The sequence below is a fragment of the Lepidochelys kempii genome, chromosome 6, assembly GCF_965140285.1.
Source record: "Lepidochelys kempii isolate rLepKem1 chromosome 6, rLepKem1.hap1, whole genome shotgun sequence".
Classification (NCBI taxonomy): Eukaryota; Metazoa; Chordata; order Testudines; family Cheloniidae; genus Lepidochelys; species Lepidochelys kempii.
In genome coordinates this window covers 122,772,518-122,784,618 of record NC_136385.1, presented here as the reverse complement: position 1 = coordinate 122,784,618, position 12,101 = coordinate 122,772,518, and the positions used below count along the sequence as shown (strand labels likewise).

The window sequence follows — 12,101 nt, the reverse complement described above, 5'->3', positions numbered from 1 at the left end:
AAGCGCATGCGCGGTGCTACCCGGGAAAGGATTGGGCAGGCTGGCGCCGCTGGTTTGGAAGCGGCGGGTGTCGTGGGGGGGGAAAGCTGGTGTTGTTACCATGGTAACTAGCATTTCCGGTGGCTGCTGGGTAGGGGTTGAATGAGGGTGTGCTGTAGCTTCCGGGGAAAACGGGGCGAGGGCACCCTGCACCCCAAGGTAGGGTGTGGGGGGTCCCTGTACTCCTAGGGGTGCGGGGGAGGGAGCCGTGCGCCCTGTGCCCTGCCGGGCGGGCAGTGGGGGCTGGGGGAGGGAGCCTGCGGTGGGGGAAGGGGGTGCTGCACCCCAATTCTTGACGTGTATGCTGCACCCTGTCCTCGCTACAGCACTGTTGCTGGCCAGGTGGGCGCTGCTTGGTACCGCAATACTGTGGCGTTAGGCCCATGAGAACTGTTCAGGGTAGCTCGTCCCTGCCCCTCCTATGGTAAAACGATGAGAGCTGGGGGGGGGGGGGGAGGTGACTGGTTGTATATGTTGGTTTAGATCCTGGGATGACTTGCTGGAATCTATCTTGTAAACCCCACTCGCTCCCCCCCCCCCCGTGCTCTTATTTCTTTAATCCTAGGTTATTGTGATGTAGGTGCCCCTGTCCATAATCAATTCATAAGCATTAATAAACTGTCCCTTTTAGTTGGTTAATAATGTTATTAAACCCCATTAATAGGTTGGTTGTGAGTGTTGAAAACTGCCTTGTGAGCTCCTCATGGAGGTGGAAAGTAATTCTAGTGTCAGCCAGGACTCTACGGCTAGCCTCGCTGCCAGTGATGTGCTTATCCGCTCTACCAGCCTCCACACAAAAGAAAAACCCACTGGCACTTGGACAGCAGCTGCTGACTGCGGTAGAAAAAAAGTTAAAATTTCGGTAAAGAAGCTTCGTGAAGTGGCTTCTCCCTACCAGGCAGATGATGCAGCTTTGATTAAAGACAAAACATCCTATATTCCTCCAGCATTGTCAGCAAACAAACCTCTGCCGAATAGATCAACTGTCACTACCTCCAGCAGCGTTACACAGGGTATGTGATCAAACCCCATTTCTTTGGGGTAATTTGTCTAGTCGGATCCTTTTTCTAGCATGTCATTTATGGATGTATTTATATTAGGAAAGTTGTCTGTAAAGATCGATATGAATTGGTTATACTTTTTTTTTGTTTTCTAATTGACCAGGTTTAGCCAGTTTTGTGAAATACTACTTTGTTTTTAACATGTTTTGTATAAAATATTTTAGAATGTTTTTCTAACTTTGTACAAAATGTCCCCAAACTTCACACACTTCTTAAATATGGCTCCAAATTCTGTGTACTACATTCATTATGCGGATAAATTTGCTATTGGCTATTCATGATGATGAATTAGAAGGAAGGATATTCTGTGTCTTGTACCTTTGGGTCATTTTAGCCTTCTTTGTACCTACAAGGGGATTGCAGGTCCTACTGTAGCACTGTACTGGAGGAAAGATCACAGGCTTTTTCATGCACTTGCAGCTTTCTCTATCTTTAAAATGACAGATTAATTTGCTCTGAGAGCCGGAACTGATAGATTTCCCAATGTATGATGACCATAACCTACTGAGATTAGGAAGAAATATTTATTGGCAGTTTAGAATAGAGAATACAGGCATGAAAAGATGTTAAATATTAAATGCTTTGTATGAATATTTCAAAAAAGGTAATTCCAGTGACCCCTCTGTTTTGGTTACATAATGGTTGCATGTTTAGAGGGACACATTTAACTTGAAAGGTAGTCAGGTTTTTTTTAAAACTGTGTTTAAAAAGACAGGTTTCAGAGGAACAGCCGTGTTAGTCTGTATTCGCAAAAAGAAAAGGAGGACTTGTGGCACCTTAGAGACTAACCAATTTATTTGAGCATGAGCTTTCGTGAGCTACAGCTCACTTCATCATCTGATGAAGTGAGCTGTAGCTCACGAAAGCTCATGCTCAAATAAATTGGTTAGTCTCTAAGGTGCCACAAGTCCTCCTTTTCTTTTTGTTTAAAAAGAGTTTCAGATACAATAGCTGCCCCTGACTCTTCCTGGTAATTACTGTGATTACAATATTAAAATGAGATTTTTACAGTTTAGCTTTTTCCTCTGGTGTTGCTTTGTGAAAGACCCACACAAACAGCTGAACCCACTGAACTACTTATACAGATGAAACGGTGAAACTGACAAATATACAAGTAAACTGAAAAAACATAATATATTATTTCCTCTAGTCTTTAAGTTCTAGTAATTCTTGGTGCTTGCTACAATAGTAAGTAAAGCATTTTCAGGTTCGAAATTGAATTTTTTTTAAGTTGATGACATCCCTTTAACAGTGTTTCTCCCTACATTTCAGGTATATCTTAGATGTCTGGCAGCTAAAGCTATATCTTATTCCCTATCATCTAGAAACCACAGTAATGGGTTCGTTTAAAATAGCTAAAATTGACATGTACTGTGCCATGAATTTACTGGGCTAGAATGTGCCTCTTGTCTCCTTAGAAAATAAAGTTTTCATTGTTGATCAAAGGATCACACAACTTTACAAGATGTTATCTTTGTAAAAGGGCATTCAAATGCATTACCCCATTAATTTATGTTGATTTCATACTGAATTTGATCCAGAGTTGTCACTGCATCATTTGCGATTCTCACTTTCAGCAAGTTCCTCTTGTGTGTCAAGCAGGTTTATGTTGCATCTCAGGCATTGTTCATTAATATGCCAGTTCCAGGTTGACACTCTGAGCTCATTTGTGCAATGAAGGTCATTTTGTTTAGTTTAGATTTTTAAAGATACAGATATAGAAATGACTAAGATGTGGGACAGACTAGTTATACCTGTCACAAATGCATAAACTACATACGAATAACTACAGTAAAGTCTCTTTTATTTTAGCTGTCCGAAGTGTGTTGGCTGAAAGAAGTTCAGAACATCTTCTTTCAGTAGAAAATGATTTAGAACCCACGCTATTATCACAGAAGGTAAGAAGACTTACTGTTCTATTCCTGATCCTACTGTCCTGAAGTGTATGCCATACTTCCATCTCAAAAGATTATATATATGATCCAAATTTTAGTAGATCAGCAAACTTCTTCTCTCTCTGAGAGGCTTATCTGATTTCAGCCCTGTTCCTGTGAAGACTTCTGCATGTGCTGAACTTTTATGCACTGGAAGTATTGAAGTCAATATACATGCATAAGTCTTTGCAAGATCAGAGCTTTTATATTCTCTTATCTTGTCTAGCATATAGTGATTATGCTGCCATCGTTTTCTTATGTTCCACCTATAGCAACTGTTTTTTCAAATTATAGTGTAATTCTTCCTATGAAATTTCTGCTCCTTGAATAGCACAAATCAATATGATTTCCTGAAGACCTTTAATATTATGATTATAGTTTCTTTTGCTTCCTGTCATTGTTCATTTAAGTAGACATTAGTTCATATCAGTCTGTTAAAATTTCTTTAATATTTCAATGTGACCCTTTCTAGCTCAATTAGTTTCTCCTTTTATATTTGCTATATTTTCTGTAGTCTGTATTTGCTGAGATCTGTTTTTAGCAAATTCATTGTACATGGCCATGCATAAGGATAAAATTCTCCTGTCTTCTGTGCTGTGAAGGGACTGCAGATGGGTTTCTGTATAAGCTCAGAGTAGATCCAGTGACAACTGAGTAGTGGCAAATAGGACCGGTAGCTATTAGCCCTACTCATAGGCTGAAGTAGTGATTGTAGAGCAGTGGTTTTCAACCTGTGGTCTGCAGACCCCTGGGGCCTGCAGACTATGTCTTAGGAGTCTGCGAGAGGTGACTGTGAAAAGAAAGTTTCAGATCCCAGAAAGGGCATTACTTTTGATCAGAAAAACGGATGTGAATAGTCCCATCTACATGTCAAAACCCAGAAGTATTGTCATTACCATAGAAGCCCACATTTAGTGCCCTTTCTCACATTGTGTCAAATGCTGTGCCATGCACATGCAACATTTATAGTTGAATTCTGTTCAGTCAGTTTTCAGTCTAAGACTTCAAGAGTACAGCAGTTTGAATTTCTAAAGGGGGCCATGCCTCCATATGAAAGTTTTTAGGGGTCCGCAAATGAATAAAGGTTGAAAACCACTACTGTAGAGTACTGTTCTGCAGACCCACATCAAAGTTTAGGGTAAGGTGGTGGATTTATATCTCCCCATCCCAGCAGTAGAGCATGATTATTCAAGGTTTATCTCAGTGAAATAAATTCCATTATATGGTCCCAGTCCTGGAATCACTTACGTATATGCTTAACTTTATGTGCATGAGTAGTTATGATGAATTCATTGGGACTGCTTGCACATGTTAAGATAAGCACATATGTAATTTACATCGCCATTAATGAGTTATTTGTATAAAATCCTTTGGCTATCAATGTGCAAAATAAACACCTTAATATTGAGATTACTTCTTATTTTTAGTCTAGATGCATTACTGTCCAGAAAAATATCACAATCAATATTATTCTAGGTTAGAGGGTACAGAGAGTAGGGGCTCTGAACAGCAGCTTGTATTACTCCAGTGTGGAGGTCTTTATGCCCACATGTTCAGCAGTCATGTCTGTTTCTGAAACTTTTGGGTGCTGATACAAAATAAGACATACTTTACTGATTTATAATTGCATACTATATTTCTTTCATATTTTGATCTGTGTGTGTGTGTGTGTGTGTGTATATGTGTATATATATATATATATATATATACACAGTGTGTGTATGTATATAAAAATAATTTAAACATAAATTCTTCTTGATACATGTTGTTAATGTTTGTTTTTCCCCTCACACCTATCCCTTCCTTATTCTAAGGAAACTGCAGTAAAAGGAGTTTCTTTGCAAGTAATGGAAGATGGAAATAGACGAGAAGGTAAGACAAAATATCAGACTTCTATAACCATTTTTAAGAAAACAGCTATTTTGGAAAATAGCTATAAAATATGTTTGTTTCATATCTTTTCCTTCAGTATAAAAATTGTTAGTCAAGATGTTGCAGTTCGAGTTTCACTAGTAAAATGAAGATATCTTAAATCCTTCTTTTTTTAACAGTGGGAGTTCTATTCTATTTCATTCTGTCCTTTACCATACGAGGTCATATACTATGCTCATCCCTGTAGGATCTGAGCACCTTCCAGTAGTGTATTAAACTGCATTGCCAGAAATCTTGGCAGCCTCCTAGTGCTGAAGCAATGCATGCCTTTTAGTAGAATATTCAAGAGTTTGCAATTTTTGTTTTGAAGAGCTTGTTTGGTGACATTAGCATGAGGTCAGTTACTGCTGCAGTGAGTGTACATATTTTTGCAAGCAACCAATTTCTAGGAAAAGCTGTATCTTTTAAAAATGAGATTTGTTTGGAATCAGCTTTTTGAAAATGGGATTTGTATTTTAATTAAACTGGTCAGATTTGGCCCCTATATTATGGATTTTTTTAATGAATATTTATAAGACTTTAACAGCATTGGTAGCATTGCAGTTTCATCTTTTTTGATGATATTTCAAGTTTGGTTGATAAGGGTAATAGTGTGGATGTAATAGACTTCTGAAAGGCATTTGACTTGGTATTGAACAACATATTGATTAAGGAGTTAGAACAATACAAAATCAACATGTCCAGGGATAGATCAGTGGTTTGAGCACTGGCCTGCTAACCCCAGGGTTGTGAGTTCAATCCTAGAGGGGGCCATTTAGAGATCTGGGGCAAAAACTGGGGATTGGTCCTGCTTTGAGCAGAAGGTTGGACTAGATGACCTCCTGAGGTCTCTTCCAGCCCTGATATTCTATGAGTCTAAATGGTTTAAAAACTGGCTAACTGATAGGTGTCAAAACGTTATTGTAAACAGGGAATCATCTTAGAGCATATGTATTTCTAGTGAGGTCCTGCACAGATTGTCTTGGCCAGTGTTTTCTCTAATTTTTTCTGTCCACGTGCAGAATAAATTTTGTTACTTGCACCAATATGGAGGTGATGTGTGGTGGGGGTGGGAGCGAGGGGTTCAGAGTGTGCGAGGGAGTTGGGGCACTGGGTTAGGGTGTGTGGGGGATAAGGGCTCTGGCTGGGAGTGTGGGCTCTGGGGTGACGCTGGGGATGAAGGGATTAGTGTGTGGGAGGGGGCTCAGGACTAGGGCAGAGGGTTGGGGCATGGGGGTGAGGGCTCTGTCTGGGGGTGCAGGCTCTAGGGTGGGGCTGGGAATGTGGGGTTCAGGCTGAAGGAGGGGGCTCAGGGCTGGGGTAGGGGGTGATGGCTCCGGCTGGGGGTGAAGGCTCTGGGGTGGGGCCAGGGATGAGGGGTTTGAAGTGCAGGCTGCCCCAGGGCTACAAAGGGGAGAGAGGACTCCCCCTAGCCCTCTCTCACCACAGCAGCCGGGTAAGAGGCGCCACTACCCATCCACAGCAGCTCTGGTGGGGTGGGGCCAGGCTGCGGGAGGGGCTTCTCTCCCTGGCAACTCCGGTGGGCCAGGCTGGGGCAGGGGCTCCTCTCCTGGGCATCTTGAGTGGGCCTGGGCTGGACCAGGCTGGGGTAGGGGCTCCTCTCCCCGGCAGGTCTGGCGGGCCCAGGACAGGACGGGGGGAGGGGCTCCTGTCCCTGGCTGGGCCTGGGCTGGGCCAGGGGAGGGGCTTCTCTCCCTGCCTGTGTGGTCCTTGAGAGCCTGCTGCATGACCACGCAGCTTACAGGGAACTTAGTTCTTGTCCCTACGCTATTTAACATTTTTTATCAATAAGTTGGAAGGAAACAATCATTACCCATAAAGTTTGTAGATGACAGAGATTGGGGAAGTGGTGAATAATGGGGCGGAGAGCTCACTGACACTGAGCTAACTGGATTGCTTGGTAAGCCCAACTCAAGCAAACAATATGTATTTCAGAATGGCCAAATGTCATACTTAGGATGGGGACTGTATCCTGAGAAGCAGTTGTTCTGAAAAAGACTTGGGGGTCATGGTGGATAACCAGCTGAACGTAAGCTTCCTGTTCAGTGCTGTGGCCAGAAGTGCTAATGCACTAGGAATAGAGAAGTTATATTACCTCTGTATATTTGGCATTGGTGCAAGCACTCCTTGAATCCTGTGTCCAGTTCTGGTGTGTGCAATTCAAGAAGGGGGTTGATAAATTGGAGAGGGTTGAGAGAAGAACCAAGAGAATCATTAAAGGATTAAAAAACATGCCTTGATATAGACTCAAGGAGCTCAATCTGTTTAGCTTAAAGAGAAGGTTATGGGTGACTTGATCACAGTCTGTAAGTACCTACATGGAGAAAATAAACTTGATAAAGAAGGTTCTTCAATCTAACAAACAGTTATGAACACAATCCAATCACTGGGAGTTGAAACTAGACAAATTCACATTGTAAATAAAAAATACATTTCTAACAGTGAGGGTAATTAACCATTGGAACAACTTTATTAAGGGCTATGGTTGATCCTCTATCATTGGAAACTTTTAAATAAAGATAAATATATGCTCTAGTTCAAACAGGAATTAATTCAGAGAATTTCTATAGCCAAGCTATCTCGGAGGGCAGACTAGATGATCACAATGGTCCGTGCTAGCCTTACATTCTATGATTTTTTTTTCAATTCTAAAAAATCTATTTTTAAAAAAAGTTACAGTGTTCATCAATAATTTTTGCAGCATTTTACTAAGTGATGGATTGAACATGAAAGGAGTTTATAACCAAAAAGTAAACTACATTTTTAAACTTCTTTAGCTTTAATAATCAGATGGTAATATAGGCAAAGAAATCTGTTTTTTAATACTTCTCTCTCACCTTTTAATTGCATATAATATGAAATATTACAATAAAAAAAACTATGTTCTGTGTAAAATTGTTAACTGTTAAAGACATAATTATCATTTCTTCTCTGAGCATTGGCAGTGGTTTTGCTTTCTGTGAGTTTTTTAATTAATATTTGTTGAGGGGGAAAAGAAATAATTGAAAACACAGTTATCCTGATAATACTTAAAATGATGGTGCTGAAGCTAACTGCCCAGACATACAAGACTTCTTTCTGAGTTCTTTTGAATATCATGAAGGAAAACCTTTTAAAGGTCTCATAATATGGATGTAATTCTAAAAATACTGATTTAGGGGATGAAATTCTATAGCCTGTGTTATGCAGGAGTTCAGGCTAGATTAGAGGCCCCCAAACTGGGGCGTGTCCCCTGGAGGAACATTCGAGGGGGCGCAGTGGGGTCCGGGCCAGCCCTCATCAGGGGCAGGGAGGGAGTGCCACTCAGCCCTGCTCCTGGCCCTGCCCCCAGCCGCAGCCCGGGCTCCTAGCCCCATCCCCGCCCAAGCTTTGGCCCCTGACTGTGGCTTCTGCTCCCAGCCCTGCACCCAGCCTTGTCCCCCAGCTGCGGCTCTACTCCCAGCCCTGGAGCTGCCCCCAGCCTTGGTCCCTGGACATGGCTCCATTCTAGCCCAGCTGCAGCCCCGGCCTTGGCTCCCTTACTCCTGACCGCACCCCTCTCCGATCCTAGCCCTGGCTCCCGCGTGGGACTGGAGGGGAGACAAGGGTAAGGGGGGGTTGCAACTATGAAAAGTTTGGGGGCCACTGGGCTAGATGATGATTATAATAATAGTCTCTTCTGGCCTGAAATCTATTTAAAAGTGTGTTTTTTCTCTATTTAGTTGTCAAACTTAAGAGAAAGTACAGCCCCTTTAAGGAATGGTGCAAGGGTTGGATTGTTGCTATGGGAACCTACTTACAACTAAACAAGTTGGTTTGTGAGAGATTCCTTCTGTTGGGAGTTTGGTGCCCTAGGTGCAATTTGGAGGGGGGTAGGTTGTGTAATCTTAAACTGAAGCACCATGTGGTCAGGTAATGGTCTTGTAGTAAATTGCTAAGATGTTTACTTCACTTCATTTTATGATAAATTATTACTTTCCTCTTATAGTTTTTTTTCTTAATTTCTTTCAAAATGTGTTTGATTCTTTTAAGAGTTACTGCTATGAATTATATAGGGTTAAATAATGCTTTTGCCCCTCTCCTACGGGCATCTAAAATAAATGTGTAAATCCTGAGGTTCCTTGTGAGAATACATCAGTTCTTGAACTTTTCTGTTTCCGTGATATCCCTGTGTATAGGGATAACTGTTAGATTAAACAGATTATAACTGTTAGATGCAGTTCTGTGGTGACCTAGAATCCTATCTTTGACGTCTCCGACTCAAGGAATATTTCCAACACACCTCTGAACAGCATACTAACCCACAGAGACCTTCCTACCAAGACTACAAAAAGAAGGATTCTGGGTGGACTCCTCCTGAAGGTCGAAACAACAGACTGGACTTCTACATAGAGTGCTTCCACTGACGTGCACAGGCTGAAATTGTGGAAAAGCAGCATCGCTTGCCCCATAACCTCAGCCGTGCAGAACACAATGCCATCCACAGCCTCAGAAACAACTCTGACATCATAATCAAAAAGGCTGACAAAGGAGGTGCGGTCGGAATATGAACAAGAGGCTGCTAGGCAGCTCTCCCAACACCACTTCCTACAAGCCATTACTCTCTGATCCCACTGAGGGTTACCAAAAGAAACTACAGCATTTGCTCAAGAAACTCCCTGAAAAAGCACAAGAACAAATCCGCACAGACACACCCCTGGAACCCCGACCTGGGATGTTCTATCTGCTACCCAAGATCCATAAACCTGGAAATCCTGGACGCCCCATCATCTCAGGCAGGATTGTCTAGCTATGTAGACTCCCTCCTCAGGCCCTACGCTACCAGCACTCCCAGCTATCTTTGAGACACCACTGACTTCCTGAGGAAACTACAGTCCATCAGTGATCTTCCTGAAAACACCATCCTGGCCACTATGGATGAGGAAGCCCTCTACACCAACATTCCACACAAAGATGGACTACAAGCTGTCAGGAACAGTATCCCCGATAATGTCACGGCTAACCTGGTGGCTGAACTTTGTGACTTTGTCCTCACCCATAACTATTTCACATTTGCGGACAATGTATACCTTCAAATCAGCGGCACTGCTATGGGTACCCACATGGCCCCACAGTATGCCAACATTTTTATGGCTGACTTAGAACAACGCTTCCTCAGCTCTCGTCCCCTAATGCCCCTACTCTACTTGTGCTATACTGATGACATCTTCATCATCTGGACCCATGGAAAAGAAGCCCTTGAGGAATTCCACCATGATTTCAACAATTTCCATCCCACCATCAACCTCAGCCTGGACAAGTCCACACAAGAGATCCACTTCCTGGACACTACAGTGCTAATAAGCAATGGTCACATAAACACCACCCTGTACCGGAAACCTACTGACCGCTATTCCTACCTACATGCCTCCAGTTTTCATCCAGACCACACCACACAATTTGTTGTCTACAGCCAAGCTCTACGATACAGCTGCATTTGCTCCAACCCCTCAGACAGAGACAAACACCTACAAGATCTCTATCAAGCGTTCTTACAATAACAATACCCACCTGCTGAAGTAAAGTGAAGAAACAGATTGACAGAGCCAGAAGAGTACCCAGAAGTCACCTACTACAGGACAGGCCCAACAAAGAAAATAACAGAACGCCACTAGCCATCACCTTCAGCCCCCAACTAAAACCTCTCCAACGCATCATCAAGGATCTACAACCTGTTCTGAAGGATGAGCCATCACTCTCACAGATCTTGGGAGACAGGCCAGTCCTTGCTTACAGACAGCCCCCCAACCTGAAGCAAATACTCACTAGCAACCACACACCACACAACAGAACCACTAACCCAGGAACCTATCCTTGCAACAAAGCCTGTTGCCAAGTGTGTCCACGTATCTATTCAGGGGATACCATCATAGGGCCTAATCACATCAGCCACACTGTCAGAGGCTTGTTCTCCTGCACATCTACCAATGTGATATGTGCCAGTATGCCCCTCTGCCATGTACATTGGTCAAACTGGACATTCTCTACGTAAAAGAATAAATGGACACAAATCAGACATCAAGAATTATAACATTCATAAACTAGTTGGAGAACACTTCAATCTCTTTGGTCACTCAATTACAGACCTGACAGTTGCAATTATTCAACAAAAAAACTTCAAAAAAATGAGAGACTGCTGAATTGGAATTAATTTGCAAACTGGATGCAATTAACTTAGGCTTGAATAGAGACTGGGAGTGGATGGGTCATTACACAAAGTAAAACTATTTCCCCTTGTTTGTTCCCCCCCTCCACTGTTCCTCAGACGTTCTTGTCAACTGCTGGAAATGGCCCACCTGGATTATCACTACAAAAGGTTTTTTCCCCTGCTCTCCTGCTGGTAATAGCTCACCTTAAGTGATCACTCTGGTTACAGTGTGTATGGTAACACCCATTGTTTCATGTTCTCTATGTATATAAATCTCCCCACTGTATTTTCCACTGAATGCATCCGATGAAGTGAGCTGTAGCTCACGAAAGCTTATGCTCAAATAAATTTGTTAGTCTCTAAGGTGCCACAAGTAATCCTTTTCTTTTTTTTAGATTCCTGTATCTTATATTGGTCGTATAAAAGTGAAACACTTAAAACTCACTGTTTCCATGTTGAAAAAATGAGTTTACATTAATAAAATCTAAATATTTTTCCCAATCCTAATCTCTCATTTAAATCAGAGATGCCAATTTTTGAAGTATAGTTCTACTCTGTCAAAACAGCTGTCAAAAGGAGTATTCAGTGTAGTTGCAGCCATGTTGATCTCAGGATATTAGAGGCAAGGTGGGTGAGGTAATATCTTTTGTTGGACCAACTTTTGTTCGTGAGAGAAACAAGCTTTCAAGCCACAGAGAGCTCTACTTCAGGTCTGGGAAAGCATCATAGCTTTTCACAAGGCTGTCACTCTCTATCTGACCTATCGGTTCACATCCTCAAAGGAAACCTGCACAATACTTTCAAAAGCTTGGGAGCTTAAATTCATTACTCTGCTAGAAACTGAAACTCATGGATGGAACAGAGACTGGATTTATGGCTTCTTACAACAAGCTGTAACCCACTAAACCCCTCTTTTTGTCCTATGATTGCAGAGGTGTTAATGGGCCACTCTCTCTTGAACAGTCCCTT

The 12,101-nt window shown here is 42.3% G+C and overlaps 1 protein-coding gene across 11 annotated transcripts in view; it reads left to right on the top strand.

The window, feature by feature from the left end:
* Positions 1-20: 20 nt before the first annotated feature.
* KIAA0586 (KIAA0586 ortholog) overlaps positions 21-12,101 on the top strand; it is a 134,105-nt gene continuing 122,024 nt past the window's right edge. For 10 of the 11 annotated variants that reach the window (XM_073349974.2, XM_073349981.2, XM_073349977.2 and 7 more), the window contains exons 1-4: positions 21-103; positions 704-1,052; positions 2,913-2,998; positions 4,849-4,906. In XM_073349974.2, the coding sequence (XP_073206075.2) occupies positions 743-1,052; positions 2,913-2,998; positions 4,849-4,906 (454 nt within the window). In that variant the 5' untranslated portion in view covers positions 21-103; positions 704-742. The other variant, XM_073349971.2, reaches the window with a different exon arrangement.